Genomic DNA, 17,670 nt, shown 5'->3' with positions numbered 1-17,670 from the left:
ATTTGGGGGTTATCAACATAGATGCAGCATTCAGAGCCACAATGCTAGGTGAGACCAGAAGAATGAGCCGGTAAAGAGGAAACCGTTGAGCCCTGAAGCACTTTAACCTTAAGAGGTTGAGGCTAGGGATGCCTGGGTGGCTCAGTTGGTTAAGCGTCTGCCTTCAGCTCAGGTCGTGATCTCAGGATCCTGGGATCAAGCCCCACGTCGGGCTCCCTGCTCAGCGGGTTGTCTGCTTCTCCCTCTGCCCTTCCTCCTGCTCATCCCCTCTTTTTTTCTCTCTCTCAAATAAATAAATAAAATCTTAAAAACAAAAGAGGTTGAGGTGATGTGATCATGAGTTTTGTGTGTCAAATTGACTGGCCCCAGGGGTGCCCGGATGAAACACCGTTTTGTGGGTGTGATGTGAGGGTGTCTCCGGATGAAATTAGCCTTTCAATCTGAGGACTCAGTAAAGTAGACTGCCTTTCCCAGTGTGGGTGGGCATCGTTCAATCCACGTGGGGCCTAAATAGAGAAAAAAGCTGGAGGAAGGAGGAGTTCACCCCCTCTGCCTCCTGCTTGCCTACTTGAGCAGGGACATCTGTGTTCCCTGCCCCTACACTGGGGTTTATGCCAAAAGCTCCCCCCAGTTCTCAAGCCCTTGGACTCGGACTGAATTATGCCACCAGACTACTGGGTCTCCAGCTTCCAGAAAGCAGATCATGGGGCTTCTCAGCTTCTACAATTGGCATGAGCCAGTTCCTCCTACTAAATCCCTTTTCATATCTATATCTACACCTCTTACTGGAGAACCCTGACTAACACAGGCTGAAAAGAGGAACCAGCTAGAGAAACCAAAAGGAGCCATCAGTGATGTAGGGGGAGTCTTAATATCCTGGAAGCCAAGTGCAGAAAGATTTCCTTCTTCCCTCCTTCGTTCACTCTCCTCTTCCATCCCAAAGCCAGAGGCAGAAGCTGACAGAGGAAAAGAAAAGGAGCCATGGGCTGGTCTGTGTGAGGATTTGCCTCACCTGCTTGTGAGCTGTGACGGCCTGCCTACTCACCCAAAGCTGTCTCCTCACCTTGCACTTCTCATTCGAACGCCTGATAGCTACAGGTGCTCAGGAGGGTGAATGAGCTCATGCATTCCCACTTCTGGGGCTTCTAGTCTTTCAGAGCCTACTCTCAGTGGGGTGCAAAGGTGATATCCAGCTGGTACGGACTGAATGGCGTCCCTGCCACCCAGATTTGTATGTCGAAGTTTTAACCTCTAGTACCTCAGAAGGTGACCGTCTTTGGAGATAGGACCTTTAAAGAGGTAACTGCAGTAAAATTGGGTCACTGGGGGTGGGCCCTAATCCAATTTGACTGCTGTTCTTAAAAAAGAGGAAATTAGGGAACAGACGCACACAGAAGGAGGACCGGGCGGAGACTCAGGGAGGAGACAGTCCTCTACAAGCCAAGAAGGGAGGCCTCAGAAGACACAACCCTGCTGACACCTCGATCTCAGACTTGTAGCCTCCAGAAGTGCGAGAGAATAAATTTCCGTTGTTTTAGCCACCCCATCCATGCCCTTTGTTATGGTGGCCTGAGCAGATGAATACACCTGTGGAGAGACATCTCAGCCTCTTCAGGCTAACGCTTGGCGCATGTAGCCTCTATGAGGATAACTCTCAGAGAGGAAGAAACGTTATGTTTGGAGTTTTGCTTTCTGAAGTACACTTTTCCAGAACTCATGATACAGAGATTTGTCTTTAAAGTCAAGGTTTTGAGGTTGAAGTGCTGGTTCTCTTGGAAATCAAAACACTGAGCCCTGGTCCCGTGAACAAGATTTGAGAAGAAAACAGGAGAAGGGCTCGACTGTGGCCTCCCTGCAGTCTGCATGAAGTCTGGGGGAAACCAGGGAAAAGGAGAGAAAAAGAGAGCTTAGATTCTAGAGAATTCTTATCAGGCCTTTGTGTCACAAATGGTTTGGGGCATGAGAAGGTAGAAGCTACTTGTTCTTGCTTCCAGGTGAACCCTGTGTAGGTGGTGAGGTTCTAAGGGAAGTTGCCCCCACACCAGCAGAGGAGTGGAAGGGACCCAAGACCGATCTAGGAGAGAGGGCCGGAGCACCCCGAGTTTCCTGTGGGCACACGAGCTCCTGAGGGCACACAGAACAGGCTAGGGAAAAGCAGCAGCCTGCTGGAGCTGGCCTCCAGGACGCAGAGGTCACCCAAGCCGGAACCAGATGTGGAGACGAGCGTGTCAGCAGCAAATGCTGGAGGCTGCACTGGTGACTGAGACCAGGTGTGGGAAGAATCTCAGGCCTGGACACCTCTCTCTCCTCGCCCGAGGGCCCTGGCTTCTCTCAAGCACAGATGTCACCTGGAGGAGCCCCGGGAAGACGAGAAACCTGAACAGACTGAAAACATGCTCATGGGACAGAGTCCAAGCTGAATTGGCAAGACAAAGTGTTCTGCTAGGGACGGGGGCACCTCAAGATAGCAAGTCCAGTTACTAAAAACCAGTGGGGTCAGGTCCACTCACCCGGAGTTGTAGTTTATGGAACTCAAGCCCAGGACAACCAGAAAGAACCAACACGCAGCCAGGGTGAAGAGAGGGTGAGTTGGGGAAAGATAAGATGGTTTGGGAAGAACCAAGAGCACCAGGAGTTGGGGGTGCAGAGGGGTGGCTTCCACTGTTGGCCTGGGGTCATCCTGGGCAGCACCGCAAAACTGGGTGCAGGCCTCTCAGTCACACACACACCACACACACACACACACACACACACACACACACACACACACACACCCCACACACACACACCCCCCCCCACACACACACACCCCACACTGTTAGCGTCCTGCAATCACAGCTCCCAACCCAAAGGAATTATCTGATGGCCAGAATCAGTACTCTTCTCGTAAGCAAAGTAGCCCACAAAGTTCAAGGAGGATAGTATGTAAGATGGTTTTATTTCACAGGGCAAACGCTATGCCCCACTGGACGCTACGTGAAGCATTAGAAGCCCACCATACAGACGGAGGCCACAGGAGCTGCTCCTCTTCTTCTAACTGTGGCGTGGGGTGACCATGTCCCCAGCATGCAGGGGACGACCCTGGGTGCCACGTGGGGCAAGCTGTTTTGCCCGAGCTCTTCTCCACACACACCATTTTTAGCCAGTGAGGGCCTTTTATAAAAAGTCTTGTGGTTTCCATGAAGATACTACTATGCCTTATAACTTTGGCCCCAGATCACCGCAGAACTTGCACTATTTCGGTTACAGAGCCCTAAATTTAAGAGCTGACCAGACAGGAGCCCATCGGCCGTGACGCCGTCTAACTCTCCCGACTGCTAGTCCCACACAGGCAGACCTGGGGACCCCACATTCTTCTGGGTGAATAATGAAAGCTGAGAAAGCAGAGAAAAGCTGCAGGGGCTTTGGCGGGAGGGCTCTGCCCTCAGGAGCCCTAACCATCGTGTCCTGCTGCCTTTCCTGATGCCAGAGGCTCTTCACACCCTGGAGAGCCTGATGTCGTAGGTGACCATGTTGAAGTTGTCCCAGGCGAAGAGCTTCTTCTCCAGGGGGTTGTAGTCCACCATGCTGCTGTACTTGTAGCGGTTCTTGAAGGGGACGCTCAGGGCCTTGCTGCGCCCCGTGGCCGGGTCGTAGGTGAAGTTGACCGTGGCATCCCGCGCCGAGTAGCTGCTGACAGTGTACAGGCGGCCGCAGATGAGGAAGGCGTTGGCCACTGACTGCTTCCGGATGTTAGTCTCCCAGGTCTGTTCAAGGGCCAGGCTCTCTGGGTTCAGTCTGGAGAGGACGATGGCGCCTTTGGCCCCCTGCGTGCTGTAGATGACCCAGAGCCCTGTCTCGTCCACAGCCAGGTCGATGTCCGTGTAGCCGCCCCATGAATAGGGGAACTGCCCGTGGTAGCCGGCCCCGGGCAGCTCCTTCTCAGCCTTCACGGCCTCGGTGGTCAGCTCGTAGCGCACCAGCGTTCTGGACTCGGCGCCCTGGAAGTAGAGGCTGCCCCGGTAGACCACGGCGCCTGTGCTCTCCAGGGGCCGCGGCAGCACGTGCACCTTGGACGGGTAGCCCTGCAGGAACTGCGGGACGCCGTCGTACTCGAACACCTGCCGGATGTCCGTGCCCACCGTGTCGATTCTCCACGTGGTCTCCCGGGTGTGCGGGTAGGCGGGCTTCGGGTCTCTCATCCACACGCCGTACTTGCCCGCGATCGTTTCAGCTCTCCTCAGGGTGAGCGGCTCTCCTACCCAAACCAGTTCTCCGCATCCTGGAGGAATTAAAGACACGCATAACCCCAGAACGCTTTCCACCATCTTTCCGCCCTGTGGCCACGTGGCAGAGCCGGCGAAAGCCAGAACCCCGGAGACAGAGCGTCTGGGGTTAAGGTCAGGCTCTGCCCTCCGCTGGCTGGGTGACGTTCAGGTCCCTCAGCCCCTTCGACCTTGGCTTGGTCATTGGTAAAGGGGGATAGTGTTTTGGGGTAGTAGGGATGTTGTAAATGTTAACTGGAATTATACATGTTATGTACTTGGTAGAGAGTAAATGCCCAGGACGTATTATGTGATCAACATGTTATATGAATTGAACTTCCCCTTTTCAGTATCAGTTGTAAAGAGGAAGGCTGCACAGAAGACTTCAAACTGTATTTCTAATATTTGATTGAAGCAGGCAGGAACTCACAGGTGTCCATTATACTACTTTTTATGACTTTCATGTCTGATTTGCTTCATTTTTTAAAATGAAACAGGGGCGCCTGGGTGGCTCAGTCGGTTGGGTGTCTGCCTTGCGCTCAGGTCATGATCTCAGGACTCTGGGATCGAGCCCCGAGTTGGGCTCCCTCAGCAGGGAGTCTGCTTCTCCGTCTCCTTCTGCCCCTTCCTCCCCACTTGTGCGTGCTCTCCCTCTCTCAAATAAATAAATAAAATCTTTTAAAAAATAAAAATGAAACAAAAATCTAGTCATTATAAGAAACTCTGTAAAACAAAGTTCTTCAAGACCAAACTGATGGGCCATATAAAGGCACCATTTTAATACAATAAAACCCGAACATAATTTTTAAAAATGTAATGAAGAGATGGTTGAAAATTTAGATTTAGCTGAAATAAACACAACAGATCTCTGTGCTTTTTTTTTTTTTTCACTTTCTTTGTAGAAGGTGGGGAGTCTTTGCTGCTCATGTCTCAGGGAATTGTATTTTGAAGACTTCAAAACATCCCCATTGCATGTATGATCTTCAGCTGGGAATAATTGTTAATAACATGGATAGTCACAGTTTCTGAAAACCACAGCCTGCCTTAAGTCTGGCTTTCAGGGAACACTTTGGAGAGGGGCACCTGTACTTTTTCCTCAGTACCCAAGTTCAGAAAAGATACCTTTCTGAGTATGTGCTGACTATGTGCTGAGATGGTGCATCCATCTGGCCCTAAGATAAAGAAAGATATGAAGGATCTACTAAAAAATGTAACAAATTTCTATGTGGCAATCAAGTGGGTGAAATAAACCTCTCTCTCCTCTTCCCCCAGTGCAGCGCAGCTGAGCCCACCATCCCCAAGTGGGTGGTGAGTGAGATACAGGGCTTTGCTAGGAAAGGCCGACATCCTGCCCGCGAGCTCTGGAAAGGAAGCAGAGAGGGACTCTTCCTCTCCCCCTTCCCTGCCTCGCTGCCAGGGATGACCAGTGGTCCGCCCTCCCCGCAAAACGGGCTGACCAACTCTGAACACAGAACAGTCACAGATAAAGACCATGTGTGTACAAAAGGGAAGAAATTTAACTTCATACCAGCGTCTCCCTCCTCATTCACGGGATGGCCAGATGGACTCTCCTTCAGGATTCGGGAAGCAGGAACCTCAGTTAACTCTGACTTCAGTTCCTGGAAGTTCACAGTCTCCACATTCCATTTAGAAACTATATTAAAAGAAAGAGACAAACTTGTAGTATGAGGACAAACGGCCCAATGACTATGCTGAGGATGGTATTTAAATAGACTTCCAAAGATATGATGGTTTGGGATTTGTTTTAAGACAATAAATATGTAGGGGTCTGGCTGGCTCAGTCAGAAGAACATGTGACTCTTGATCTTGGGGCTGTGAGTTCAAGCCCCACGTTGGGTGTAGATGGGTGTAGAGATAACTTAAATAAAACTTAAAAAAAAGATTTTTTAAAAAGATAATAAATATGTAGCATTGGGGTGGAGATAAAACAAGATTGGATTTGGTGGACAACTGTTGGAACTTGGTGATGGGTACACTGGGGTTCTTGTTGTTCTCTCTACTTTTGTGAATGTTTGAAAAATTCCCATAACAAAAAGCTCACAACTAATAAATTGCACAGCGATGTGTCTTGCACAGAATAGGGTATTCAAAATAAAATAAAGTAAACTTGTACACAATTAAAATAATTCCCTAATTTATGAGCAGTTGAGGTGTGATTCAGGGATATTAAGAAGGTCTTCACCATCTTCGGGGATGCCTGAAATTCAACAATTAATGATTCCCTGCATGACATAAGGTTCTTTTCCCTGTCATGATGCAAATGTTCCTGTGAGAGGTAACGTATTCAGCTTTTCATGCTCAAATGAAATAGTCTGTCAGATCCCTTTCTGGGACCAGTTTTGGACAAGGACAGAGTGTGCGGGCTTCCTACAAGAGTTCGCAGGCGAGGGTGGGGGTTGCGCACGTTGAGGGAAGGGGTGTGGAGGACACCAGTTAGACATGAAGTTACCACACTTTGTCACACTTCGCTACTTCGGTTTAGGATTAGGCTTATACAGGAGTCCTTGAATACAAGGAAAAAGCAAAAGTCACGAGGAACAGGCTTAGCTGTTTTAAAATGTAGGTTTATGATTCAGGTATGATGAGGCCAACAGATCAGGAGTTGACAGCTAATGAGAAGATAGTCTGTTATACTCACTGCTCCCAAGGGGCAGGGACACCCACGCCATAGGGGCCACATGGGTCAGCACCAGGGTCACTCAGGAGGGAGGGGAAACATGGGCAAGAACCTTTATTGTTTTTCCTGTGGGAAGGAGCGGGTGAGGCCGGGTAAGCAGGCTTAGGATTGGCTAATGTGAATAATTTCAGCAAGCTCAGGGGCATGGGGCTGTCCCTAGTTGTCTGGTCCCCCGCTCTGAGGTGTCGGGCAGGTGGACAGTGGCCTTGAGTGCGAGAGCCAGAGCCCACGGAGGCGGGGCGTGGAGGCGGGGCGGGACGCGGGGGTGGAGCGGGGTGGGGCGGGGTGCGGGCTATGGGTCGGTGGGTGTGCATGTGAAAGGCGTGCTGGTAGGTGAGTCATACAGGGTCTCCAGGAATCAGCTAACCCTGCGAGGCCCAGACGTCAAACCCTCAGAATAAAAAAGATGCTTAAAACATTGGCCTTTTCTCTTGCTGGTCATCTCAGCTGTCTGCCCCTTGAGTGGCCTGGCTCCCCACTCAGGATTCCTGTGTCACGGTCCCCGAGGGCAGTCAGTGCCTGGGGCTGGGCTCCCGCACAGCCAAGAAGGTCGGGAAGACCTTCTGTCTCCTATCACGTGTTTGCTTCACTTTACTCAGTTTAACCTTGCAGGCACAGAAGCTGACAGTGGAACACTTAACCCCTCTGGCTACACACATGTCATCAGTTTTAAGCCACACACATTTTTTCACATTTTCACATGTCTGGACTCAGGTGCCTCTTATAGTTGCTGTATTTAGCTTCAACGCACAGTACTAGAAGGAGGTAGAGAACATTTCCTATCTAGCTAAGAAGCTCTCAGGCTTGCGTGGGGCTGCCCGCTGCTGTGCTCTCTGCCCGGCGTTAACTGGCCTCCCCAGGAGTGACAGCCCTGGAGGGGGTGCGTCCTCCCACCCTGGGATGTCCCTCAGTCCCGAGTGGGCTGCATGAGCAGTTAAGACCCTTAAGCCAAAATGTGTAACCAACTGAGGACATTCTAGATGTGTGCCCCAAACTCCAGGGGCGATCAGGAATACCTCCAGGAACATGGCACGTCTTCAGTCTCCCCAGCCTTGGGGAGTTGTCCACCCATCTAAATAGCCAGCCCCTCTGGGACACCTACCGGTGCAAAGTTGTGCAAGGTGTGGAGATACACGGTGAATAATTACAGTTGGTCCATGGTCCCCTTGAGGAGTTCATGGTCTGGCAAAGTCCTCTCACTGAGGAGTAACATGGGTTCATTCCAGGCTGCTCTGGGAATAAGGACCCCTTGGACAATCCAAATGGCTCCTGGAGGGTCCTAGGAAATTCATTTCGTTCCCTGAATCTCCTTCTGTCTGCCTGAAAATCTGTGGAGGCGAGAAGACTCCTCTGCTCCTCACTCTGAAGATTGCCTCGACCTAAGGGGGTAGGTACCCAGGGCAGAGGCTGATTCACTAGGTCAGATGGAGGTTCCCTAGACCAACTGAGGACCCTCACGAGCCACCGTCCTCCTCTCCCGGGAATTGGTGCTGACCAGTGGTCGGCATGGCAGGGGCGGGGTGCCCGAGATTCCCTGCTCTTCCATGCTGCCAGGAAAAGGTAAGAGTGAGGGACCCCTCTCCCCTACAAGGGGCGAGCAGAGCTGTTTGTAACCATCCCTGCTTCCTGGAGTACAGGCCTTCACCCTCTTGGTCTGCCTCTCCCGTCTCCACGCCTTGTCTTAGGCCTAAAACATAATGACAGAGACTCGACCCCTGGCTATCAGGAGCAACCCACGCCTGCCTTGCCTGCCCAGCCTCCCACACTGGGCAGAGGCTCAAATACGTGGCAACGCCTGGCAGGGCAAGTTCTCAAAAGCAGGTCATTGAGCAAACTCCTGAGGTGAGCTGTTTCTTTTCCTTGGTACCTTTCCTCCGAATAATTCAAACTGCTTTAGTTGTTTCTATTAATTCTCAGGATACCGGAGCTAGTTTTAGGCAATGTGAGGTGAGAAATACTGCAGTGGCATTTCTACAAAGCTTCTAGAAGATTCCCTTGCCCCAGCCCAGTTCCCTGCCCTTCAGCTCCGGGACTCACAGTTGCCATACAAGGGCCTCCCATGTTCCAGCTCCTTCTTCTGCGCCCTTGATGCACATTATTTTATTCTGTGAATGTGGCTAGGATGATCATGGAGCTTAGTGACTTACTGAGAAATAGATATATACTGAGAAAAGTCAGGGTACACACCTGCAAATCAATGAGAAGAAAATTAAGAAAAATGCCCACTTTAGCCACAGAGGGGATAAAGCAAGTGGGGAAAACAAACCCAGACCGGCATTTTCCAGGGTGACTTCCCTGAAGATCACTAAAATATTGAAGTACTGAAAACAGATCCTTTGTGAAAAGACACGATTAGCAGGTACTTATGGCTCTTTCCGCATTTCAAAGCAGTTTCATAGAAATTATTTATGTGATCTGGATACCTTCACAACTTTTAAAGAAATAGAAAAAGGCTTTAGGACTGCAGTCTGCCACTAATTTAATTATTAGTTATTAAGTGCCTCCTATGATTCAGGTCCTGTGCTTATCACCTCTATTCCACATAACAGTCCTGACGTGGACGATATTATCTTCATTTTGCCAAAGAGGAAGCAGGCTCAGAGAGGTTAAGTAACTTGCCTAAGGTCACACAGTTAGTTAGTGGTGGGACTAGGACTTGAGCCAAGTCTGCCAAGGCCATGGCAGTTGCAAAACTTTCCAACCTGTGGTGGGGGAAGTTTGTCAGTTATAAATTAATTGCCCCTTGGTGCCAAATGCATCCTTCCCTAGATGCTTTCCGAAAAACAAGGATTTCTCCTGTAAAGTGGGCACGATGTCAAGCTTTCTCGGTAGAGGGCGCTGGACGGACATTGTGGGAGGAAGGTCCGCGGCAGCAGCCCCCGGGGACTGGGTTGGCAGTGTGAGCACGAGGACATCGCGTGGAGCCCTGCCCCAGCCACGGGTCCAAGACGTGGTTCCTCTGTGACCTTGCAGCCTCAGCCTGGCCATAACCTTTCCAACAGCCCTGTCAACACGGAACCCAGAGTCCCTGCACAGGGACCCCGTGCTCAGCCGGCCTCCTCTGCAAGCCCCCCTCGCGCAGCCTGTCCCTGCCTCCACTGTGCCCACGCCGCAGGCTGCCGGTCGCCCTCGGGAGGTGGTCGTTCCAGTTCCAGCCTGGAGAAGCTCTTCTCCGCTTTCCGATGGGCTGCACCTCCCCTTCCTCAGTGAGGCCTGACCCCCTTCCAAGTTTGTCCTTCCTCTGGGACCTTCCCTCGGCCCGGGTGCCGTGTGGAGTTTACTTATATGTCATAGTTGCTCTTTCATCGTACTCCATTCTTTATATTTTTAATATATAACTTGCAAGACTTAACTTGCCGTGTGGATTCTGTCTCCTGACTGGGTGCAGACGGCTACCTGAGGCTTCCCAAAAGCCTCCAGCTTGCCGCTCAGAACTTTGGGGGGTGACCCACTCCTGGAGCCGAGCTCGGATTCCCGCGCACTGCTGCGCGTGCGCACACAGCTCCCAGGCCGTGCCCCTGGGGACCAGCTGCCAAAGGAGAGGGGCCAGGTGCCTGGCTCGTGCAGAGTTCCTTTCCTGGGGCCACCGAGGCCCTCGCGGCTCTGCACAGGGGGTCCTTTTCTTCCTCCCTCTCCAGGTCTCTTCCTCTCTGCCTCTCCCTCTCCCTCTGCCTCTCCCTCTCCCAGCCTCACCCTCACTGCCTTTCTTCGCGGTTGCTGGAACCTCACCTCATGTGCCGTCTTTGGAGTAAACAAGAACCACAGTGAAACATAATGTCAGAGAATGGCTTTCGGAATGACTGCACGGCCCCTTCTCAGCTGGCAGACGGGATGGGTGGATGACAAGTCCGCTGGCTGCTTCTTGGTTGTCTCAGCCAGGAGCACCTGGCAATGGTCGGCTCCCAGAGGAGAGCTGTCTGGAATGAGGACAGAAGCCTGTGGGAGAGGATGCCCACAGCCCAAAGGCTGGGAAGCAGTTGTGTGAACGAGCCTGGACTGGGCCCCAACTTATAGCTTTCCAGGTCGGGCCTGCCCTGTACCAGGTGTGTGACTTCCGCCAAGTTACTCAACCTCTCTGCGCCTCAGTATTCTTGGCTCGAACTATAAATGAAACGTCCTCAATAAAAATGTATCAAAATTAAAATTTCTCTGGAATGTTTAAAAATCACTCATATTTCACTCTGTGGGGTGAAAACAAAAAGGTTATGAAAATATTAAGGACTGTATTGTACCGAATAGCTAAATATTTTTAGAGCTTTTATTTGTTTCTATTAAAACTCAGTCCTTCTGTGGTTGAAAAGTTCATGTCTCTTACAAAATTTTGGAAATTTTCTGCATGCTCTGCCCTATCTCCCTTACCTTTGCTTTGCAGACACATTCTAGAGAGCTTAACCTAGATTGACTAGCAGACTAATGTCTTGGGTGTTGCTCCAGGTACAATGTGTTACAAAAATGCTATGTACGTGTTGATGTTTTAATCATTAAATGACATTTTAAAACAGTAGCGCAGCTCAAGCAAAAGAAACCCTTCAGAGTTATGATCCACTTACTGCATGCCCACCCTGTGCGGGCACTGTTACTTCTAATCTGCCTAGCAACCCCCACAAGAGATTATTATCTGCAGCACTTGCACTGAACACCTCTGGTGCTCTTCCTTCATATCCTGCCCACCTTTACCCAGTCATTGTGTAGCCACCTGCCTTGTGCCAATGTCCCCTGCCAGGACCCTGCCTCAGCTGCCCTGACCCAGCTTCTCTCACTCTCTGCAAGAGCTAGCCTGGTGCCACATCTGCACAAACTGGAAGTGGGATATACCCTCTGGCGCGATGATCCTGGGCCAGCAGAGTATCGGATGCATGAATGAATGCTTCCTTCCTCCGCTGCATTTTACACAGCTCCCCAGGAGGGCGTGGTGGGCTCAGGCTTCCACCACCCACTGTGGGGCTCCACTGGAGAATGCCCCCCCACTCCTTATTGGATCCCCTTCCTTCCCTGACTCACTCTCCTCTGTCCTGGCTTCTGCTCCCTGCCCACATATACCACTGCACACAAGCCCCCATCCCAGGCTCTGTTCTCTGGGAGGACCAATCTGAAGTAGAGGTCAGATAAAGGGAAAGGGAGGCTTCTCTTGCAACACTAATAACCAACTCTGATAAGATCATCTGGTAATCTGTATTTTTCTACTTTGGGCTTAATAGGTTTTTTTTTTTTTTAAGATTTTATTTATTTATTTGACAGAGAGACAGCAAGAGAGGGAACACAAGCAAGGGGAGTGGGAGAGGGAGAGCAGGCTTCCTGCCGAGCAGGGAGCCGATGTGGGGCTCGATCCCAGGACCCTGGGACCATGACCTGAGCTGAAGGCAGACACTTAACAACTGAGCCACCCAGGCGCCCCATGGGCTTAATAGGTTTCCAGACATTTTGCTACAAAGCGATTACTACAAAATTATATATATATACATATATTATCTCAATTCTCTCACATGTACACACACACAAACACACACGTCAACAAGTGATTTCTGTGTTTCTAAGGAGATCTTTCTCTAGGTAACAATTACACAATAAAGACAGCTGTGGTGATGGTGTGAATGACAGAGTGAGAAAAAGTCCACCTTCTGTGGCCTCCCTCTGCTGGAGGCAGCCTCACTAAGCCCTTCCCTCCACCCAAACCCCCCCAGCTCTTGCTGCCCCTACACGAAGCACACCCACACTTGAATTCCAGTCGCCCAGAAAGCCCTTTACCCTCAGATCTAGGACCTTGAAGCCCATCTTTTGTTCAAAACGTTTCTTTCCCTGATGTTTAAATGTAACCTTCCTGGAGCGCCTAGCCGGCTCGGTTGGTGGAGCATGTGACTCTTGATCTCAGGGTTGTGAGTTCGAGCCCCATGTTGGGTGTAGAGATTATTTAAAATAAAATCTTTAATAATAATAATAATAGTAAAATAAAGGTAAACGTCCTGTCTTTTATCTTTAGGTTCTATAAACTGGAGGTCACTTCAAGGTCCTGAAGGGCCACTGGACCTCAGGTGGGAGGGACTGAATTAGAATTCGGTTCTGGCTCTGCCACTAGCTGACTAGGTGGCCACGGACCAGCTCTGGGCCTCAGTTTCCACATCTGCACAAAACAAGCCAGTGGCTCAGAGGCTCTGCAGGCTGCTTCTGCAGCTCTACATTCCTGGACTAATGTAATTCCTGCTCATGGAAAAAAAAATTGCTAAAAAGACTTTCCAAGCTTGGAGTTCAGTCTAAGGGGCTGTTGTCCTTATTTCAAAAGTAGACAAGCTGGAAAGAAGAAAAAGAAATGTAAAATTAGAAAACACATCCAATAAATTCCCTAAGTCTTGTTAAATGACCACAGGGCAATAAAAAACCAAAATATTGCCTGTTTTCACACACACACACACACACACACACACACACACACACACACACACGGGTTTTGGTTGAGAATATGACTCCATCACTTAACAGTCTGAAATAAGTAATGCTTCATCATGTTTCTATTAACACTGATTCTTTTATCTGTACTCAGAGACTCAGGTTCAACAAGTCTTCGTGCCACCACCGATCATTGTGCCACCCGGGGCACTTGGTGTCTTCAGACCTTATTTTTCTTTGTTGTAAAATTTAGAATCAAGTCTCTTCCAACTATAGAAATACAGGATTTTTTTTTAAGATATTTTTATTTATTTGACAGAGAGAGACACAGCGAGAGAGGGAACACAAGCAGGGTGAGTGGGGGAGGGAGAAGAGGGCCTCCCGCAGAGTGGGGAGCCCGATGTGGGGCTCGATCCCAGGACCCTGGGACCATGACCCGAGCCGAAGGCAGACGCTTAACGACTGAGCCACCCAGGCGCCCCAAAATACAGGATTTTTAAAAATCCTTTACACTTGAGAGTTATTTTGTTTGAACCCCACAAAAATCATTCACAGGAGGAATTTTCATTACCACGTAACAGATAAAAAACCAAGGTGCAGAGGTTAAGTGACTTGTCCAAGGTCATACCCTGGCATGGACTCTTGGGTTTTTTCGGTCTCATTTACATGCAGATTTTGCCTCTCAGGTAGAAAGCCTTTTTTTTTTTTTTTTTTTTAAAGTAGGCTCCATGCCCAGCACAGAGCCCTATGTGGAGCTTGAACTCATGACCCTAAGATCAAGACCTGAGCTGAGGTCAAGAGCTGGATGCTTAACCATTTGAGCCACCCAGGTGACCCTAGAAAGCCCTTTTAAAAAAATAATCATTTTATTTTGAAGATTTCCAAACCATTTGAAAAGTTGAAAGAATCATACAATAAAGCACCCCCCCTCGTGTGCTCATCCCTGAGATTCACCATTTGTTAATATTTTGCCACATTTGTTTTCCCTTTTTGATACATTTATAGTTTTTGTTGAACCATTTGAAAGTAAATTGCAGCCATTCTGAGAATTTATGCCCTAGTACTTGAGTATGTGCCTCCTTAGAAGAAGGATATGCTTCATAACCACGATACCATCTCTCGGCCAAGGAACTGAGCATTAATCAATAATAGGACCTAAGAAAGTAGTCTATCTTCAAATTTCCTCAATGATTCCAAACCTGTCCCTGTGGCTCTTCTCCCCTGGATGTAAGACCCAATCCAAAGCCGGGCACCGCATTTGGCCACCACATCTCCTTAGCCTTCTACAACCTAGAACAAGCCCCACCCCCTCGTCTTTCTTTCATGATGTTGACATCTCTGAAGAATCTGGACTAACTGTCCCCCATTCAGATTTGCTCACTTGTTTCCTCCTGATCGGAAAACTAATATGAAACAGGGAATATTTGGGAGCACAATTTCACAAAAAGTGACACAAATACCATCCTCCCGAATAATGGAGACAGAGTGCCCCCTCTCACAGTGCGCTCGCATGGACTCACCTTCGAGCAGGGACCAGGATGAACTGAAGAGCGTCTCAGTTAGAAAGAGCCACCTCAAGGAGTGGCCTGGGGACTTGAAAGCAGAGGTTCTCGGATTGGGCAAAGAGTAAGAAAACTTCCCAAACAACATACTGAGGAACCCGACAAAGGGGTTGCCACCTCTTTATTTTGCCAAGACAGCACATTAAAAAAAAACAAAAAAAAAACCCTACCACCTATCATGGTTTCATAAATGTATTGCTAGCTCATAAATAGAGGTCATTTTAACAACAAAAGGTAGGAATCACAATTTCCAAAGATTCACAAAAGGGTACTTTTCTAGGCAGGATAGTTGGCAACTTTCTACTGATCATATACACATACGTCTCACCTGGTCCTTATATTTCTCTCTTTGCTATGACTGGGGGAGCCATCATGGGAGGCACAAGAACTCGGAACCACCAGCCCAAACGGAACTCTCAGGAGCTAAATGACTAGTAATATGTGACAGTGGTTGCTTTTCATTCGTCTGCCTCGTGCTAGATGGACAGTCTCAGGGCGAGAGGAGAGGGCAAGGAAAGGCAAGCCCGGGCCGCCCATAACAGGTCACTATGAGCCATGTCACCTTCTGGACTCGGGAGCCCCTCACCCCACATTCTTACCTTCCCTGGAGCCTGGTGGCACATCCTGAGAGGAGCTGTGGTCCTGGGGACACTGGCCCTTTCTCAGCCTCGCTGCCTCCTGGCTTCTGCTTTCCAGTCTCTGGGCCAGATCCGCATTCTCTTCCCCCAGTCGCCTCTTCTCTTCTTCCAGAGCTGACTTGTCGCGGAGGAGGTTGCTGTAGGCCACCTCCAGCTCCCTGCTTTGGGTCTCCAGCTGTTCCCGCTCCCTTCTCAGGGTGCCCAGCTCCCTCTGCAGCCCCTCGTGGGTCTGCGAGGGCCCAGCAGCCTGGCCCAAGGCCAGCTGGTGGAGGATGCCTTCCAGGGAGCTAAGCCGGGCTTTGGTGGACTCCAGGTCTGCCCGCTGGGCACTGCTGTCTCTCTGCAAGTCCTGGATGGCTGGCGTGGCCTGGCCCTCCTCGGGGCAGCTGGACTCACTGGGGCTGGCCACACTGAAGATATACTGGCATCGGCCGCTCGGGTCATTGGCCTTCCGGAGCTGGGCCGTCCTGGCCTCCAAACCCCATACAAGACAGGTCAGAAGCAGCAGCTGGGCAACTGGCATCTTGGGCCTGCTGCTGCAGTGATGGGCACAGAGGCCCTCAGGGCAGAGACTGGGCAAGGCTTCCCCGGGAAAGCTCTCCCACCCTGTGAGGCGTCCAGATGGGTGGCCCGGCTGGCTCATGCCTTGGCTGCACAGAGCTTTATATACACTGGGAAACCACCCCTGTGTGGGGGGAGCAAGAGGTGGTCACGTGAGGCTGGGCGGGGCCATGCACAGGGGAATTGTTTTTACACAGCCAGAAAACGTCTTAGAATATGACATTCCAGAAGTCTGTTTGGAGTTTCTTTTCAAAAAGAATGTCTCACTTTATGCACCCCGTATCCCTACAATAGTCCCTATATCCCCTCCTATTTTGTGCACACACGTCCACACAGGGCCCACTTCACCCAACATGATCACATGCATGTCTATTTCAACAAGGATGCATTTCTAGTTTATATTTCCATTTACTCTGCAAACTTTATTGAGACCTGCTTCCGTATCGTGGACTGTGCTAGAAACCGGGGATGCAGACATTCCTAAGACACAGTCCCTCTGTCCCTGTGGCAGTGACAGACAAATAACAGCCAGCCAGAATACAGGGGCAGCATGCCACCAGGCTTCAGGGAACAGCAATCCTGTAGAAGCAGTTGGAAGCAGAATTCTTCCCTTGCCCCCAGCTTTAAAACAAGTGTGGGTGTGTATTTGGGAGGACTTTCTAATTCCAGTCCCGGCGTATCAGGCACCCTTGTCAGGGATAGCCTCGAGGCTAGTTCTTACCATGTGTGAGTGTGTGTGTGTGTGTGTGTGTGTGTGTGTGTGTGTCTGTGTGAGCAAAAGCACCTTCATCATCATGGATGAAATCTGTGGAACCCTTCTCAGGAAGGTGTTTTTAAATGTAGAAAATAAATAGGACTGCAAAGGAAGCATATGATATTGAAACACTATTATCAAAATACTTTTAAAATTTGAACTATACATGTCCTTCTTCATTAACACTTTAAATCAACTAATTTATTAAAGTAGGCTCCACACCCAACATGGGGCTTGAACTCATGACCCTGAGGTCAAGAGTCACGCGCTCTACCACTGAGCCAGCCAGGTGCCGCATCTTCATTAACACTTTAAAAAACAAGATCTTTAAATACTTTAAAAATGGGGAGGGATGCCTAATTTCCAAGTAGTCTGAGCAGAAATGCTATTTATTGCATGGTATCTGCGCCAACCATAATGTAACATAAAATGTCTGCAATTTCTACTGGTAACGACAAAGTCATTCTTCCATGAGAAAATGTAACCCCCATGAAGGTAGGGCTGTGATCCCTTTGCTCATCATTTTGTCCCCAGTGACTGGCGATATAAGTGCTCAATAAATTTTCAGTAGATGCCTGGATAGATACGTAATTCAAGCCAAAGGAGAAAGCAAAAAGGCCCTAAGGAAGGAAAATTAAGCCAGTGGCACCATACTGGAGACTGCGCAGGACACTCTGGGCACCTCCCTGGTGTCTGGGGGTGGGGGGGGCAGGGCTCTCCCAGCTGGAGAGGAAACTTTGCTGGGGTCACACTTCCCCCCAAATGCACACACATAGCCTCAGATGGGATCGTCCCATGTATATCTTTATTTCACTACAGATCGGGAGGCTTA

At 49.8% G+C, this 17,670-nt stretch overlaps 1 protein-coding gene across 1 annotated transcript; it reads right to left on the bottom strand.

Annotated features, from left to right (window-relative positions):
• Window positions 1-2,919: 2,919 nt before the first annotated feature.
• On the bottom strand, window positions 2,920-16,158 carry MYOC (myocilin). Its single transcript, XM_027612288.2, has 3 exons — window positions 15,485-16,158; window positions 5,773-5,898; window positions 2,920-4,261 (listed from the first exon to the last, which is right to left on the bottom strand). Exons 1-3 carry the CDS (start codon window positions 16,044-16,046, stop codon window positions 3,477-3,479), a joined length of 1,473 nt encoding a protein of 490 aa, XP_027468089.2. The 5' UTR covers window positions 16,047-16,158; the 3' UTR covers window positions 2,920-3,476.
• Between the last annotated feature and the right edge of the window lie 1,512 nt (window positions 16,159-17,670).

This window comes from Zalophus californianus, chromosome 10, assembly GCF_009762305.2.
Source record: "Zalophus californianus isolate mZalCal1 chromosome 10, mZalCal1.pri.v2, whole genome shotgun sequence".
In the NCBI taxonomy this organism is placed as follows: Eukaryota; Metazoa; Chordata; class Mammalia; order Carnivora; family Otariidae; genus Zalophus; species Zalophus californianus.
Note: the sequence above shows the minus strand (reverse complement) of the source record. Positions and strands in the feature narration are given on the sequence as shown.

Coding starts and splice junctions, on each gene's coding strand:
- MYOC (XM_027612288.2), bottom strand. CDS start 16,046: ATGCCAGTTGCCCAGCTGCTGCTTCTGACCTGTCTTGTATGGGGTTTG. Junction 5,899..15,484: donor GCCACCAGGCTCCAGGGAAG/GTAAGAATGTGG, acceptor CTTTTAATATAG/TTTCTAAATGGAATGTGGAG. Junction 4,262..5,772: donor GAATGAGGAGGGAGACGCTG/GTATGAAGTTAA, acceptor TAATTCCTCCAG/GATGCGGAGAACTGGTTTGG.